At 40.4% G+C, this 18272-nt stretch overlaps 1 protein-coding gene across 3 annotated transcripts in view; it reads right to left on the bottom strand.

Annotated features, from left to right (window-relative positions):
* The window catches only part of SYNPR (synaptoporin), a 296434-nt gene that overhangs the window by 137955 nt on the left and 140207 nt on the right, over nt 1-18272 (bottom strand). The window contains exon 1 of one of the 3 annotated variants that reach the window (XM_048227079.2): nt 14747-14984. The exons of the other annotated variants lie outside the window; for them this stretch is intronic. Within the exon in view, the coding sequence (XP_048083036.1) occupies nt 14747-14770 (24 nt within the window). The 5' untranslated portion in view covers nt 14771-14984. Of the gene's footprint in view, nt 1-14746; nt 14985-18272 lie in introns of those variants that run through there. 3 annotated transcript variants of the gene reach the window in all.

The following is an 18272-nucleotide window of genomic DNA, read 5'->3' as shown; positions in this document are numbered from 1 at the left end:
AATCTGGGGCCAAATCAGAAAGTGGGGTGTGGCAGAGACGCTTGATCTTGGTGTAGTAAGATGTTGGGGAGCCATGGAAGTTTCCAAGGAGGAGAGAGAAGAGATAGGTAGAGATTAAATGGGAGAGAGTGTGCTGGATATTTTGGATGGAAAACCAAGAAGATCAAAGAGAAATCTGAGTGGTGTGGAGGAGAGACTGAGAGATACTTCAGAAGGATTTTCACAGAATTTGGCAGTTTGCCTATAAAGGAAGTGGAGAGAGAAGAGTGTGAAAGGAGTACAGGGTTTTCAGTGAAGAGCCTGGGAAAATGACAGTTTTACTGCCAGAAATGGATTACGAGGAAAGGGAGACAATAGGTAGGCCTGCTTGGAAGAGAACAAGTTCAGATGAGATTGTGATAATCAATTCTGCAAGTGAGATAAGAAAACTGGATTCAAGATTTAAGAGACACAGTCATAAAATGATAGCTGAGTACTGGATAGATTGCAAAAATGGCTATAATTCTTTGCATCTACTCCCATCAAGAGGTGGGGTCCTTTCCCCAACCCTCGAGTCTGTGATGACCTTGTCACTTGCTTTGAGCAATAGAGTATGATGAAAGGTGACTTTCTGTGAATATCAAGCCTAAGCTTTAAAAGGGCTTGCAGCTTTCATGCTCATTCTTTAGGAACTTCAAGACCACTATGAGAACAAGCTAGCCTCCTAAATGATGAGAGAGATAAGTTGTTCAGTCATCCGTACTTTTCCAACTGGGAAACAGCCTACCCCTAAAAAAGGCCACCTTAAAAACCAGAAAATGACCATAAATGCATCATGACTGAGCCCAGTCAAGACCAGCAGACATACTACTGAGCTGAGCTCAGGCCAAATTGTTGACCCACAGAATCCTGAGCTACGTAAATAGTGTGGTTTCAAACCATTAAATTGCGGGGTACTTTGTTATGCAACCAAAGCTAACTGACACATAAACTTGAGAGAGAGAGAGAGAGAGAGAGAGGAAGAGAAAGAGAGGGGGAGAGGAAGAGAGACAAACAGAGGGCAGTGCTATCTAAGTAAATCACATAAATTCAAGGAAGAATTAACCTTGTAGATTTTACAAGATTTTATTAAAGCAACAATTCAATTACTTCAACATGTATCAAAAGCAAACAAAGTTTTAATGCCCCAAATACCCTGATTTTCACAAAAGGTGCATGCATAATTAGGATTAGGAGACAAGGTGAGAAGAAAATTAATTGAGGGTCTTGAAAGGAGAGAATGATTCATAAGAAGTGGGTTGACAATTCTACCATTTAGAGTGAACAAAGGCAAGAGGAACAAGTTAATATCAAATTTATCATGTCAGATGTTATCAGTAACATCCAAAGCATCAGTCAGGAGTAAGGTAATTATATAAGCTTCCAGTTGCCAGGGAGGAACCCAGTCAGGCTGCAGAGACTTCCCCCTTCCTGGACAAATGCTTGCTAAATATTCAATGTGTCCCGGATATGGCTTGAGCTCTGTGGGCCTGTGTAATTCTTCAGGAGACCTTTCCCCACCTTCTTAGGTAATACAAATTAGAATTTGCTCCACCGAGACTTCTGACCCTTTATAAAGTACAGGAGTTTAATAACTTTCTTATTCTTCAGGTCCTTTTCACTTCTTCCTGTTTTCTAGATGATAAAGTCAGTTTGTTAGATGTCGAAGCACTTGAAGCTCACTTCAATCTTATTTTGACCTAATTTGTTTTAGCAGATGCAAGAAACATCACCGAAGAGCTCATTAAAATGTACCTTCTGTGCTTTTGGTGCTATGCTCATTGCTAAGTTCTTAGCTGTCCTTAAGTTCTAAGGGGGAAAAGAGTGACCTGTTAAGACCTTAAGGAAGAAAAATGAAATAATAACAAAGGGCCATTCTAAGTGGAAATATCATTTCAATAGAATGGAGTTACTAGAATAAAAAGCACAACTGATTGAAATCGAAACTATCCTTGGAAAGTTAGCACTGAGGAATTTCTTACCTTGAGAGAAGGAAAACAAGGGGGCTCTGAGCATGTGTCATAGCCTCAGGTAACTCCTGGAGACAGACTCTGAGACATGCTAAAGAAGACATTCTTAGCATGAAGAGTGATGACCCCATGTAGGGGAGAAACATGCAAAGAAATGCCCAGGTTTATAAGCTGTCCTACCTTAACACCCAGCTGGGCTACCCTTGTGAGACAGCATTGCGGAAGCCATTCTAGAATCTAGAGGTGGACTTTTGATCTTGGGGTTGTGAGTTCGAGTGCCACTTTGGGTGTAGAGATTACTAGAATCTAGGGGTGAACATGGCTCCACTGGAGCCCAGTTGTGTTCTCATTGTGCTCGAAGAGTTAATAATTAGATCCAGCTCTGATATTTTTTTTCTTTTTTAACATATTGTCTCTAACATTTTCATTATTAGATTGTAGTATTGTTTGTGGACTAGTGGCATAATGAGGAGGGATGTTACATCTTTAAGATACATTTGGACACTTAGCTGATAGAATTCATTAAGATATAATTTCAATTTTGAGCCAATAGGAATAAAATTTTTCCTACATTGAAATCAGAGGGTATTATAAAAGAGATATTAGGAGAAAAATGTTTTAAAAGCCTGTTCTAAACCTTAAGTAAAATTGGTTTGGAAAATTCCATAATAGCCTAACAGGTTTGTGTGTATGTGTGTGTGTGTTTTTAATATATGTACAATTGTTTTTTTGTGTTTTTTTTTAAAGATTTTATTTATTTATTTATTTGACAGAGATAGAGACAGCCAGCGAGAGAGGGAACACAGCAGGGGGAGTGGGAGAGGAAGAAGCAGGCTCCCAGCAGAGGAGCCTGATGTGGGGCTCGATCCCAGGATCCTGGGATCACGCCCTGAGCCGAAGGCAGACGCTTAACCGCGGAGCCACCCAGGCGCCCCAAATATATGTACAATTGTTTTGAAGCTGATGTTCCATGGTTCATATATTCTATTTGCCAGTATATTATTTATTTCACTTTCATCCCTAATACCAACATATTTAGACAATGGTGATAGTTTAAACCTAAAATAACCTTGACAAGTCCCCATAATGCAGAGCAATGACATCACACAGAGCCATTCACTATCCTGGAGCCCTAACCTTTCTTTTATGAGGCTTTTAGGGATTGTCAAATAAGGCAAAGTTCTATGGTAGAATTCATGTTGAATTTGGGGAGAGAAGACCTGGGTTTGACTGTTCACACCACCACTTACCAGTACTGAATTCCTGGGTCAATTGAAAATGAACTTTCTAAGCCACAGTTTACCTCACTTGATGGAAAACTCAATATACAATTAATCTATTTGTTTCCTGGGGTTACTGTTATATCACAAGGCATGATGCATGACACCATCAAGTATTCAGTGCCATGAACCTGCAATTATCAAACATCCTGTGGGAAGATGGAAAGTTGGTCATCAAGCCTTGAATCCATTTAAATGCTTCAAATAGAGTGACTGCAGATTTTAAAGAAAACCTAGAGGGAAAATCTGAAAATTCACAAGGATGAAAAATAGTTATTTACACTCCTAAAGCCTTGCTGTAGGTTTCTCTTAATAAATTGACTATTTAATTTATGAAAATATGGGTTTAAAAGAATTAGGTCTTCTATATCTGATTTATATTTCTCCATAGCTCTTACCATGATCTAACATTTTCTATTATTTGTTTATTGCCCCCCATCTCCAACCTTCTGAGTAACATATAACACTCCCGCATTTCCAGTGACTGGTAAAGTTCCATGCACTTAGTAGAATCTTAAATACTGTGTGTTGAATGACTAAATAAATGAATGAATGAAATGATAACATACACATGCTAAATTAAATTAAACATCACTTCTAAAATTTTCAAAGTAGGTTTCTATTTAGAGTAACCAAACTATAATTTCATGATTATGTCATGATATTACAAATAATTTGAGGGTAACTTTATGAAATTTCATTTTGTTTAATAATAACTATTATGACTTACTTAGTTTAATACAAGTTGTCACATACTTATAAATACTATTGAAGACCTGACAACAGCCCCTCCTTCTGCCATGGTGAAAATTCTTTCCTAACTTCATAGATGAGAAAACTGGGGTTCAAGAAATGTAAGTCACCGGATTAAAAGTCACACAGCAAGTGGGGAAAGGGAGCCAGAATTTGAACCCAAGGTTTGGGTAGATCTTAAGTACACATTCCACACTGATAGTTCCTCCCAAAAAAGGATTAATTAAAGGTAAACATTAAATGTGACTTAATGTTTGTCTGATAATGTTTTTTTTACATCCTTGTTCTGGATAAATACTATAAGAGGAATCTTCAATTCTAATCTGACAGTCATTTTCTCTTAGTGTTTAAAGATATTACACTATATCATGGAACACTACATCAAAAACTAATGGTGTACTGTATGGTGACTAACATAACATAATAAAAAATTAAAATAAAGGAAAGATATTACACTATAATTTTGGCATTTATTGTTGCTCTGAGAAGTCTACTTTGAATCTAAACATCATTTATAATAAACTCCCCAGGTGATTTTGATGTAAATGGTCCACGGATCTCACTAGGAGAAAAAGATTCTGGAAGTTAAAGAGACGCAGAGTTTCTACAGAATTTTTTTCCCAACAGCTCCAGGTTCTTCTGGCAGGGGGTGGTGGGGAGGTGACCCTTGATGCCAACCATGAGGTGGGTTGAGGTCACCCCCACTGAAGAGGCAGAACAAAGAAAATCTGGGCAGCTCAAACAACTGGTCAGTGGCATCAAAACCAGAGCTGGAAGCCCAGTCTTTTAACTTGTTCTACAGATGAGTTTCTAGAACTTAACTGGGTATGTAAATCAGCTAAAGCTCATCTCAATGTAGATTCTGATACTCAGTAGATCTGGCATGGAACCCAATATTCTGCACATCCAAGAAGGTCCCCAGGCCATGCCGCTGGTCTCAGTCCACCCTTGCAATATGCTTAAAGGCTAAGGATTCCACATCCCTAGGCCCCCCAAGTTCCATTTCACTCTAACAAGGATCATTGCTTTTCCTATTCAGATACACATTAAAAGGACCCTCTTTCCCCCCATTTTAACAGCATTTTCCACGATATGCACCGAATGAGGAGTGTTCTGATCAGCTTTTTCCAGGTTAACATAATGTGTAAGAGCCTAGGCCTAGGTCTCAGACTCAGCACTTAAAAAACGTGTGACCTTGGACAAGTGACTCAGGCTCTACATCTCCTTTTGCCCATCTTTAAAATAATAACAGTGATTCTTCATCATGCTATTGTAATGGTTCCGACTCTGTGGGGTGGAAAGCACAGTGCTGGGTATGCAGTAAGTGCTGCATAAGTGTCAGCTATATGATCTCTTATCATGTCCTATTGTGTGACCCTCATTCAATATCTCTAGACGTATGAAAGGAGTCCATGTCCTTCAGGATTTTATGGGCTCTCATCCTTCCTCCTTTTAACTCCTTCAAAGAGTGGCTATGAAGATTAAGTGAATTAATATGCATAAAACACTTGGAGCCGTGCCTGTCACATAATTAGTACCCAAGATGGCTTAGCTTTTAGCACTTACTACAATGGCAATTAAATCACTTTGGAGGGATTTTTAAATTGACTCTTCTCCCATTAGACTGCAAATCTTAGAAGAGTAGGTCCTACATCTGTTTTAGTCACCTCTGTATCCCAAATTTTTTTTAAAGATTTTTTTAAGTTATCGTTATACCCAACATGGGACTTGCACCCATGACCCCAAGATTAAGAGTTGTATGATGTACCAACTGAGCCAGCTAGGTGCTTCTCTGTATCCCAAATTTTAACACTGAGCCTGGCACACCATCACTGCTCAATACATGCAGTAGACTGCATAAATGAATGAATGTATGAACAAGTGAATGAGTGAATGAATAAGAAAACATCCTTGCCTTCCGGAAGAGACCCACAGAAAAACAGTTTGAGAGACAATCTCCTAGAGGATAGGGGCAGTGGAAGAGGGAGAAAAAAATTATCCTGGGGAACTGGTCTGGGGCAGGTTTGGAGGAAGTGTTTTCCAAATTCCTCACTGGATGAGGAGTTTATAAATGCCAGTCTGGAGTGAAAAAGTAAGCTGAGGGAAAGGAGTCTAGGGAAGGACTGCCAGCAGATAATGGTCCTGGAAAAAAATATGAGCTAACCGAGGTTTCTGATCAGATGTGTCAGGAGGTGTTTTGAGGTAAATAAAATATGAAATATGAGAAACCTTTGAATTTCCTTCATTGGGGGCAATAAGGAACCCAGGGCAGGTATTGAGAGGCTTTCCCTGATCTTTGGTCCTCAGGGAGGAGAAAATCTGCATTTGTGAACTCTCCCGAGGAGCTTCTGGGATCACATAGAAAGAGGAGAGGATTAAAGTCACACAGTATTAGAACATGATGCACCAAAATCAGAGGTCATGCCTACCCCCTTTCCCACCCACCACAGCAAAAGGATTATGCCTGGACAGAAGGGGGTGAAAAGGTTCCAAAGGAGTAGAATTCATGGGCTTTTTTTAAGATGAGCTGATCACAGGGAGTTGCTTTACCCATATTGCATTTGGTTGTATTATAGTTATTCTTCAGTGATGATACCATCTCTGCAATTTATAATATGGACATAAGTCTCCCTTTGAGATGGAATTGCCCATCAAAGCATTTCCAGACAACTTGAGACACATCCCATAACTGCAGTCATTTTCCTGGTGGACTGGGAAAACGTTTTCCCTACCTCATGCACTCATCAGGGCATGGAGTGAAAACTGATAACAGAATGGCCTTTGCACAAGGAAGGAAATGATGACAGTGACAATAGTGACAATAGAGAGACACAATAGTGTCTAGGCTTGCACGTTCTCAACAAGGCTTTCCTATATTGTCTATGACAGCAATCCACTCTGCAACTCTAGGGAGAGGAAGCATTATTTCCATTTTACAGATGAAGAGACTGAGGCCCAGAGCAAGCAAATGAATGGTCTAAAGGAGCAAAAGTGGCAGAGCCAGGATTTGGACTGATTTCCTCTCATTCCAAGTCAGTTCTCCAAGATAGGGCAGGCAGAAGACAGTTTTGTTGATGGGCATTCTGCCAGAACAGTATGCTTAGAAAGCCTTTTATCTTGGCAAATGCGCCAAGTGTCTCAATATTTACAGATACCTTTTAACAAGAATATGGGCACAGGTACAATATGAGCCCCTCTCCTGGGAAAGCCATGCGTCTATTCAAGCTCAGGAACCTGTGTGATGAGCTCCATGGCAAATTACCACCTGCTTTCCAGGTCTTCTCAATGTCTTTCACTCTTCTAAGGTCCATCAAGATATTCCATGCCTCTGTAGCTTCTAATGAGGCTAGAAACATGGTTACACTCACCCCAGAGGTTCTTGGGTGTACTCAATTAAAACCACTGGGGACCTATCTCAGCACCCAGACATCTGGCAATAGCCCAGAACATGTACATTTCTGGTGTGTGCCAGAACTATAAATTGGCCTTTCTCCATTCGAAATGATTTTTCAGGTCATTTGTATGGAAGGACATTAAGCTCTGCTTTTGTCTTACTTCTGTACCAAATTCATCCATAAGGTCTTGAGAAACTTCACTCACCTCCTGGGGCTTCAATTTTCAGACTTAAAGAAATTAAGTTTTAACATTTTACAGTCATCAGGAAGAGGTCAGATGTTTTAAGGGTGTCATCTTTTCCTGCCGGGATGCTGACTCATACGGTAGGTCCATCTGACTTCAAAAGCTGGGCCCTATCCACTCTGCTAGACTGATCTCTAGGACTTCCTCTGGCTTTTGCAATGTATCACTCTATATTCCCTGAACTACCAAGGAAATTCCAAGAGTGTAAACGGATGGTCCCAAACTTCCCAGCTAATAAATACTGAGTAAGGAGTCAAGTCTTTGGTCTTCCATCCACTACTACACTGCATTTGTTTCCAAAATAGCCTCAAAGAGAAAAGGTGTGCTTTAAATGTACTTACCTTTTTTTCTATTAAATATTATAATTCTTTAGAAAACACTGGATTTTTAGTCAGCATATGCGAGTGTGAAGCCAGGTTCTATTATCTTTTTTTTTTTTTTTTAAAGATTTTTATTTATTTATTCGACAGAGACAGAGACAGCCAGCGAGAGAGGGAACACAAGCAGGGGGAGTGGGAGAGGAAGAAGCAGGCTCCCAGTGGAGGAGCCTGATGTGGGGCTTGATCCCAGAACGCCGGGATCACGCCCTGAGCCGAAGGCAGACGCTTAACTGCTGTGCCACCCAGGCGCCCCCAGGTTCTATTATCATTAACTGCATGTAGCCATTCTAAATGTCCATTTTTTCATCTGTTAAAAGTTTGTAATATTTTAACACTGCCTCATTTGTTGATTGCTGGAATCAAATGAGACAATGTAAGCCAAGTGAACGTAGTAAAGTCTTATATAGAAGGGATAAAAAAGACATAGAGATATCTTATTTGTCTTTGTTAGGCAAGTTATACAGAATGTTTGGGAAAAAACAGAATAAAAATCTTGGGGTAAACCATGCAGCAAGGCATCTAAAAGTCAGAAAAGCAGATATGAAATGGGAAGTATTGATCAAAGCAGATGATGATCACTAATGATCACTAAGTTTCTTGCCTAGTTGTTCTAAACCAGGGGTTATTAGGCATTGCCTGGAGATGATTTTGGTTGTCACAACTTGGTGGTGGTGGTGGGGGTTGTTACTGACATCTAGTGGATAGAGGCCAGACATGATGCTAAACATTCTGCAGCGCATAAAACAACCCCCCACATCAATGAATTATCTGGGCCAAAATATTAATAGTGTTGAGGTTGAGAAATCCTGGCTTATTACAAGTTGCATGAGGGAAGAAACCAGTATATCTTGTTTATTCTTGTGCCCTAGCATCTAGCACTGTACCTGGCATAAAGCGGACTCTGTCTGTCTATCTATCTATCTATCTATCTATCTATCTATCTATCTATCTATCTACATTTGTTGAATAGATGGGTGAGGGAATGGAACACCAACAGAGAACAGGTAATGTAAGCTAAATCTAATTCAGATGGCCATAGAAAATCTTAGTTCTTCTAGGTTTCCTCTCAGTTTATGCTTCATCTTCTTTACTTTCCTGCCCTGTCAAAGCTTCTTCCCTTACTTTTCACCCCTAACTCTAGGCAAGAATAGCACAGCCTATCAAATCTGAGAATGCCAGGAGCAAGAAATAATGCTTATAAGACACAAGCTTTGCATGAACTCTTCTATCTACTCCCTTCAAACCATCCATTTCAGCCAGACAGTAATCACATCTGTAAATAAGTGGATTCATTCTTATTCCTTCTCTGAGCATGAACAGATAGGACCAAAAGCACATATTTCCTGCAAATGTCTTGCTAAAACAGTTCAATTATGCTTTTAGGGAGACACATCCTGGGCCATGAAATAGAAAGTAGGTTTAGGTGAGAAAATGGAAAATAAAAGGCATTTAGTTCTGGGAGTGCAATATTATCTGTTCATCCGTGTGTCTCCCATACCTAGCTTGGTGCCTGGCACATGGCAGGCATCCTTAAATATGTGATGAATGAAAGAAGAGCATGGTGAAGTCAATGTTCCAATCTTTCCCTCAAATCTTCCCCCAAATAATTTTAAAAAAATTTTCCAGTTGAAAAAAATTTAAGTCTCAACCATCCAATTTCATAGGAAGGCAATTTGAAAGCCTTAGGTTTTGAAAAATTGTAACCATTTTTCTCTGTTACAGAGATCCAAAACCAGATAAAGATATATGGGTTCATCACTGAGAGGTAGATGTCAATATGGTGACTTAAAAAATCCTTGCACTAATAATTCGTACTGGATGCAAACATTCTTAAGGCCACTTTATACCAGAAATAAAATAAGCCTGAAATATGTGTCATATCTTTGCCAGAAAGTCTACACTGAGACGATGTGTGGTAATTTGGAAGGATTTAAAGATTCAGTAAGCAAGGCTAAGGAGGTCACACAGGGATATCAATAAAAACTTTTTGTGCCCAACACATCAGTCCCCCAAAGAATCATAATGTCATGATTATCCAGTTATACCAGCCAACCCAAAGCTCCACAGTGAACTGCTTGTCCTGTGCTGGGAATAAGCTTTCCAGAAACGGTAGTGGCATGTGTTTCAAGTTGCCCCAGAATAATTTTCCATTAGTACTTCTGGCTAGAATCTGTGTTAAAAAAAATGACCACTGTAAAATATATTAATTATGCATGTCCATTAGTCAGCAGAGTAGAAAGACCGAGTTGCTTCCATTTTCAACTCGTCCCTAATCTTTAAACATTTAAAGATACACCGATGACCAAGAACCTCTTTGAAAGGATTTAGCACTTCATGTACTCGCACCAAGCTCAAAATCCTCACTGATTCCATTTTCTTACACAAGAACGGAATAGGACCGCTAGCTCTGTTTGTATACCAGCTTAGAATGTTTGATGACAAATTCAAGACTATTCCAACACTCATTATGCCTTATACCAGCTGCTTTCTCCTTACTTAATAGATCATTTTTAAGCTCTTCATGTTTAAGTAGACATATCCATAGCCAAAGAAAAGACAGAAGGAAACAGGTAAGATAAAGTACAATCTCTACTGCTATTTATTTTGAATTTGATCACCTCTGCGAAGAAAGCCGTACCTTGCAGATGGAGACTGAAATACGACACGCCTCATAAAACTGTCTTTAAGTTTAGTTTTAAGGAAGAGCCTGTATTTGATGAGCACTGTGGCTGAGCACAACATATTTCGTTACAGTAAAAGAGATCATTTGATGGCTCTAATATATTTAGAATCCTCATAAATACTCTTGGAAAAAGCAGATTGATTTAAATGTCTTTATCCTGACTGGCTCTAAATACCACATTTTCTGATTAAACCACCCAATTATTATTTTTTTAAGGGCAAGAAAAAGAAGTAATAGAGAATCAATAAGTTTCCAAGCTTGCCTCTGACAAAAATGACTATCATTTTGGAAACACTTTATTGTGTGCTATACGCTGAATTCTTTTTAATTAACTGGGTGTCTACACCAGGGTGGGAGGAGAGCTCAAAAGCTATTGCTTATTAGACACAGCAAATCACACCAAGAAGTCAATATGGTGTCAACACCTCAAACCTTAGCTCTTAGTCCTCCCATTTTGTGGTGGGTTGTTTTGTTTCTTTGTTCTTTTTTTTAGATCCCTCTGGGTTTTGGTGAAATACAGCAAGGGTGTCCTGCACTGGGGTTCTATCTTCTAGTAACATTTCCATCACTCATAATCTGTTCTCTCTCACTGGAGGGAATAAAATGCAGCATTTCACAGACTCACCTCATGACTGGAATGCCCTGCCTCCAATCCAAAAACTGCCGGTTGAAGAGAAATTTCAAACATATTGATTCTATGTCAGTGCATTTTTCCCCCTATAAGACTCAACTGAATTTTATTGGCTTAAATGGATTTCAAATGGGAAGCTCAGTGCTCAGGTGCAAAAGAATGCATTTGGGGACTCTGGATTTCAACTTTGTCACGCTCCTCAGCATGCTTATCGGCAGCTGTGTTCATTTTTTAACGACCTAGGTGGTATAGACACTTTGCAATATTCTACCTGAAGTGCCACCTCAGCTCTTTCCAGTAGCCAAAAGTGAAAGAAAATCATGCTGGGGTGAGTAAAAGGAAGTTGAGAATTCTACAAAGTTCTCCACAAATAAATCAATTCAGTTGCAATTGCTTTTTACATTTGCATGAATGATGAACCAGACTTGAGATTTTGATATTTTGATGTTATCATCCCATCTTTATTTTTACCCTACATTCGGAAGATTGAAAGTCAAAGGGATGGCTCTCTCTCTCTCTCTCTCTTTTTTTTTTAAAGATTTATTTATTTATTTATTTGACAGAGATAGAGACAGCCAGCGAGAGAGGGAACACAAGCAGGGGGAGTGGGAGAGGAAGAAGCAGGCTTCCAGTGGAGGAGCCTGATGTGGGGCTTGATCCCAGAACGCCAGGATCACGCCCTGAGCCAAAGGCAGACGCCCAACAACTCTGCCACCCAGGCGCCCCTGGGGATGGATCTCTTTTAATCAGTTAAAAAAGCTACCTTAATTTAGCCACTTCTGCATATATCTCTCCGTAGGCTGGCTCCCTTTCGTCATGTCCACATCTTTCTAGATGCACAAGTTGAGTGGAAATAAAACACACATTCTCCAGTTTCAAACACATAATTAGCCTGGAGTCACAAAAGCACAGCCTGAGAAGAAGGAGGTTATGTAGTGTCAGAATGGGGGAAAAACGGTAACAAAAACACGGTGTGTTACTGTAAGTCCTGGGAAATCATTCCAGTCTAGGAGTTAATTGAAGATTGCATGGATGTAGTGAAGCCCTGACAGAGGGGACAGATGAAAAGAATGACTCTAGAATGAACCTACCTGGTTCTGTTTCATCATCATCATCACCATCATCACTGTGTTGATTCAAGCAACTTACATACTTGCCCTATGTCTCCATTTTCTCATCTGTAGAATGGGGAGGTTGTGTTATCTCCCTTGTGGGATGGTGGTGAAGGTTAAATAAGCTATTTTAAATGCTTGGCACAGTTAAGCAGACAGTAGTACTTACTCAGTGGAAGCCACTATTGCATTCTTTATTTTGCTAAAAAGAATAAATGATCTCATTGTGACATAAAAATTCCCTGTATGGTTTTCCCCAACATGGCACAGATTCTTATTCCTTGGAATGGATTACAACAGTTTTTTGGTGATGGCATTCTGGACTTTTCTGAAGTGATGCTTTTAAAGACCGTGCACACTAACCCTAAGTCAAACTAAGGATCCTGACCTGTTTAAGATACAGATGCCCCATTGCCTTTCCTGTGTCAGTGAGTCCAAGCACGCTTGGAGGCTTAACACTTTTGTAAACTGGCAACCTGGAGGAAAAGACAGATGCTTTTACCCGCAGGGTGCTATCCCCTCTCACATCTTCATTAATCTATATTACTGAACAGCTTCCGTTGATGATAAACTCTGTTTTCAGGTAACAACTTTGTACATAACCTGTTCTAAAGCCATGAAAGGAGAGGAATGACAAAAGGCATTAGGGATGCTGAGGAAGAGAGGATGAGTGGGGAGGAAAAGGGATGTTCAATGCTCTTTTCATTTAGCAGTAAATACCAACAGCCCAAGGATAAAAGTTTTGTTTGTTTTTCAATAAACGATCTGCTAAGGAACACTCGGTTCCAGTGAGGGTTTATGGCATTGAAAGCTGTTATTAGTAACATTGTGACCCCGGTAACAGGCAATATAAGTTCATGTGTGTTTGTAGGGTTTTTGAGGCTGAACTAGATTAATCAAAATTCAGAATTCTGTTTGTCAGAAAAGAATAGCTTCATTCCAGCATGCAAAGGGTGTGTGAGGGGCAGAATGCCCCAAAGAAAGTAGATGTGAGGATCAGTGCATTCCTAGACACTCATTACTAGTTCCATGAATTGTCCTTAGATGATGCAGGATCTAAATAATTGCTATTCTGAAGATTCTATGCCTACAAGGTCTAGGCATGCATGACATTCTCAACTTCACTTTCAAAATCTTTGAAAAATCTATAGTCAGACCTCATCTTGCTTCTCATTCAAAGCTGCCTTTAACTTTCATTATAAATATATTCTAATTCATTTCAGCATGAGAAAGTCTGTGCAGATTTGTTGATTGTGTAACATAAAGAGAAAATTAAAGCATCCGTTTGTTTCTGTTGGAGCAATTACTTAATCATCTTATCATCTCTGTCTAGGGTAATTATATTAACAGAATTTCTCCCAGACTTCTGAATGAGTAACAGAGAATTTAGACCTTCTAAGACTCTCTGGAGACAAAAGAAAAACGCAACTAGCCAGGTAATGCATTTAAAAGTCATTACGAGCAGCGGTGACCAGATAGTCATGTTGCACTAGTTTGAACTTAATAACAGCAACTTTGCTCCTGATCAGCTTCGGATACAGAAACATGAGAGCCAGGGCTGGGCATCTGACAGATGGTGGCACAAACACACAGTGCAAAGAAAGACATAGAGAAGCAACAGCCACTTGTGATGGCATCTTTTCAAGGAATGTTAGAGATTTACTTTAATGATCTGAATACTTTTCAAAAATTCAGTTCATTTAAAGGTTCACACGTACCCAATCGTACAGTGAAACTCATCTCATTCATTCCACCTTTATAAGACCCTATGAAATTAGCACACCCCTTTCGGCACTGCATACAGTGTTTGGTAGCTATTTATGGAGTTTAAGAAATTCTTGTTCCGACACTGATGAAGAAACTTTAATTAAAAATGGTAAGCAGGTTGTAGCACAATGAATATACTTAGGACATTAAACACTCCAAACGGGAAGGGTGGGGTAGAATGACATTACATTTTTATAAAGCCAAATATAAGTTTGCTTAAATAGTTTCCTTACTATGTTAAAAGAAATCCGGCACATCCTTCAACAACAACTAAGGTAAGCATCACATTACCACACAGCACAGCCTCTTTGGCTTAAAAATATGAATATAAGAAAGCAAAGTAAAAGAAAAAAAAGATGTTACCACTAAAGATTTCAAAAATGATATTTGGAAAGAAAAGTGTGCAGCTTAATGTACCTATGCAAATACACACACACACACACACACACACACACACACACACACACACATCTTCACAGCCAGCAGTAAATCAAGAGAGATATAAAAACTTACCGGAGCAAATATCACCATACACATTTACAAAAGAATTGATAATCCAACTTCCCTCTCCTGAAAGAAAATAGAGGTTGTCTCATACTAAAAATAAAGCTTCTCTGTCCACAGCACCAGCCACTTGTCCCTCTTTTTATGAAGCAAAGGAGGAGAAAAAGAAAATCAATGAGGAGGGAAAGTGAGATGTTATACCAATCAGGTAGCAGCTTCTGCCTTATTTGCAGAGAGATGGCAAAACGGTCATATTATTAGACAGTGACAACCCACAGCCGAAGTACAGCAACCTGATACTTCCCTCTGGTGAAAGGCTGCCTGCCTTGTGGGGAGGTGGTTACCATCATGGTGAGCTCCCACACTTGGCTCTTTGCTCACAACTGCAAGAGCAGGGCTGCTGTGCGCAAGCAGGCTGCATCAGGAAGAGAGCACCATCTCCCCCTTTACTCCGGGAGCCCCCTCCTCCCTCAACATAGCGCTTAGAAACAAACTGGGAAACAAAAAGGAGCCAGGATTTTGTGGGTTGGGGGTGTGGGTGGGAAGTGGTGGTTTTATAAAATCCTGATGAATAGATTTGCATAGATTAGGTAAATGTTTATATGTTTGTTAAAAAAAATTGCCCTCATTTTTATGGAAATGCCTGGATGTTAAGCATGATACCCATTTGGGAAATTCATGCACCACCCATAAATAATCATTAAGGTGATGGTATAGGAAGACTTTTCGGGGAAGGAACTGGGGAAGGAACAAATTACAACTTGGGTATCATTTGTCGCAGGAGTGTTCCTTAAAGGCTTCTGCAAAATCGTAAAACTGAAAAAGGCTTCAGAGGTTTAAACATGACCTGGGTCTGCTTTTCCTACAAATGGGTTTCTTCAGGAAGGAGATGAGCGTGGCTAGGTCAAAGGACCAAAATCATGGCATTCTGAGGCACACATTTTGGGGGGAATTGGTACTGAATTCATGGAGAGGCTGCCCACAGCTTCCATGCTCTCCTCACACCGGCTTCCTGCAGGTGATTTCTTTCCGTGGCCTGTACGACAACAATGGCCCAAGAGACCTCTATGCCTCTTCCCTTCCTGTTCCCCGCTTCGGGACCCCACTCAGTACAGGAATAGTGTTAGGTTGGCTCTGGTGTCTCTGTTTTATCTTTTGTGCAGTTGGTGATGGCCTGACCCAAACTCACCTTGACTGACCATGTTTTTTATTGGTAGATATTCATTCAGAGTTTGTCCAGAGTCTTTCTTTGGGTTCCCCCACCCCTCTGTCTCTCTCTCACACACACAGCATCACCACCACACCCTATCACATCACCATTATCACCACCACCTCCTTGACTTCCTTTCTTCCTTCTCCATACACAGAGTAACAATCAGTGGGCAGGGAAAGGCAGTGGGTCCTATGGGAGGATGTAGGACCAAACAGACAAACAGACAAGCAAAACACGATGAGGAGTCGGGCAACCCAGGGTCTAGCTCTGAACCTCCACTTACCAGCCAAGTGACTTGGGAAGCCCCTTAAGATCTCTGAGCCTCAGTCTTCTGTAAAATGGGCATGCTAACACCTCATAGTGCTGTCACTGGAGACGTGTGGGGAACAAACGAAAGATGGCTAAGGCGGTGCTTCCCAGACCACACCACACTCAGATGACCTGGGATAAGGATCCTCCAGCTGCCTTTCTCCTCCACTTTTGATCCGCGTGTTCCTTACACACAAGCTTTTGGGGGTACTTACGAATGCTTCAAATTGTGCACACCCCATGGCCCCTTTGAAATTCTGATAGGAACCTTACGCCCCCTTACTCTCTCTGCCACCACCCCTCATCTGCCAGTTGAAAAATCACTGCATTTCAATGAGGGAAGTTACTCAGGGGAGTAAATTAAGCAAGTGAACACAGTCGAAGCAGAACAAAAATGGCTACGAACCACCAGGCATTTAAGTTCACACCCAGTAAACATTTGTTGAATAAATGAATGAAAAATTGAGTGAAGGAATAACGACCCTGTGCTGAAGGCCACAGTTCCTGCCAGGTGGCTGCTTGGTGGGCGGTGTTGGAGCAGAGCTGAGGAAGCCGCTGTTCTAGCCACACACCCATAGGGGACAACAACACTTAATAATTTTTTCAGGATGGAGAGTGAGTCAGTCTCATCCCTTTTGAATATTAAGAGCACCATTTCAAGTAAAAGAAAAGTTTTGTCTTCCACATAATAATAGTGAACATTTCTTGAATATTTGCTCTGTGCCAGATACTCTTCTAAGTGATTTCCTTCCTTCCTTCCTTCCTTCCTTCCTTTCCTTCCTTCCTTCCTTCCTTCCCTTTTTCTTTCTTCCTTTCTTTCTTTCTTTCTTTCTTTCTTTCTTTCTTTCTTTCTTTCTTTCTTTCTTTCTTTCTTTCTTTCTTTCTTTCCCTTTCCTTTCCTTTCCTTTCCTTTCCTTTCCTTTCCTTTCCTTTCCTTTTATATATATAAATGGATTATCTTAAGTGGGCATCACAAAACTAGGAACAGGGGCGTCTGGGTGGCGCAGTCGTTAAGCGTCTGCCTTCCGCTCAGGGCGTGATCCCGGTGTTCTGGGATCGAGCCCCACATCAGGCTCCTCTGCTGGGAGCCTGCTTCTTCCTCTCCCACTCCCCCTGCTTGTGTTCCCTCTCTCGCTGGCTGTCTCTCTCTGTCAAATAAATAAATAAAATCTTTAAAAACAAAACAAAACAAAACAAAAACTAGGAACAGCTACTATTTTCATTCCAGTTTACCAGAGAGGAAATCAAGACCCAAAGTTAAGTAACCTGTTCAAAGGTACACAGTCAATATTTGATAAAGCCAAGACTTGAACCTAGTCAGATGCCAGACTCCAAACTGTTAACTACTCCCCTCTAGTACCACATGATGGTACCCACACTTTTTAAAATTTAACCTACAGTGTATGAGTAATCCACATATAGATACATGGACCCTGAAATAACTCCACAGCTCTTCTCACAGTGTGGAGACTGGGAACCCTAGTGTAGACAGAAGGTCTACTGAGCTAACAAGTCCCATGCCCAGGCTCTGCTGATTTTGTCTGAACTTGGCCACCTTACTTAACATCCTGGGAGATAGGAGGCATGAGGCTCAGTCTTGGGATTGCTAGCGATCTGTTCAATGACCCCTGTGTGTCCCCTAAAATGTCCCCTAAAATGTCCACTTCAGTTTTTCTCATGTTTGAATTGAAGGTTTCCACTGAATGATCTCTAAAGGCCTTCCTGGGTCCACTTTGACTAGATAAGGGTCTAAGACTAAAAATTCAATTCAAATCTGATGGTTGAGTTACCTTTTCTGGCCCCATATTTTGTGCCAAATAAAGTGTTAACATTCTCTACATCTTCCTTGCTACCGCACTACCACCAATGATCTCTCACCTGAACCAATGCAATAAATCACCAACAGGTCATCCTTTTACTCTTATCCCTATAAATCATTCTCCGTGTATTATCCAGATTGAGCTACTGAAAGTATAAATTAAATCATATCACTCATCTGAGAAAAATTTCAAT

This window comes from Ursus arctos, unplaced genomic scaffold (assembly GCF_023065955.2).
Source record: "Ursus arctos isolate Adak ecotype North America unplaced genomic scaffold, UrsArc2.0 scaffold_14, whole genome shotgun sequence".
NCBI lineage: Eukaryota > Metazoa > Chordata > Mammalia > Carnivora > Ursidae > Ursus > Ursus arctos.
Note: the sequence above shows the minus strand (reverse complement) of the source record. Positions and strands in the feature narration are given on the sequence as shown.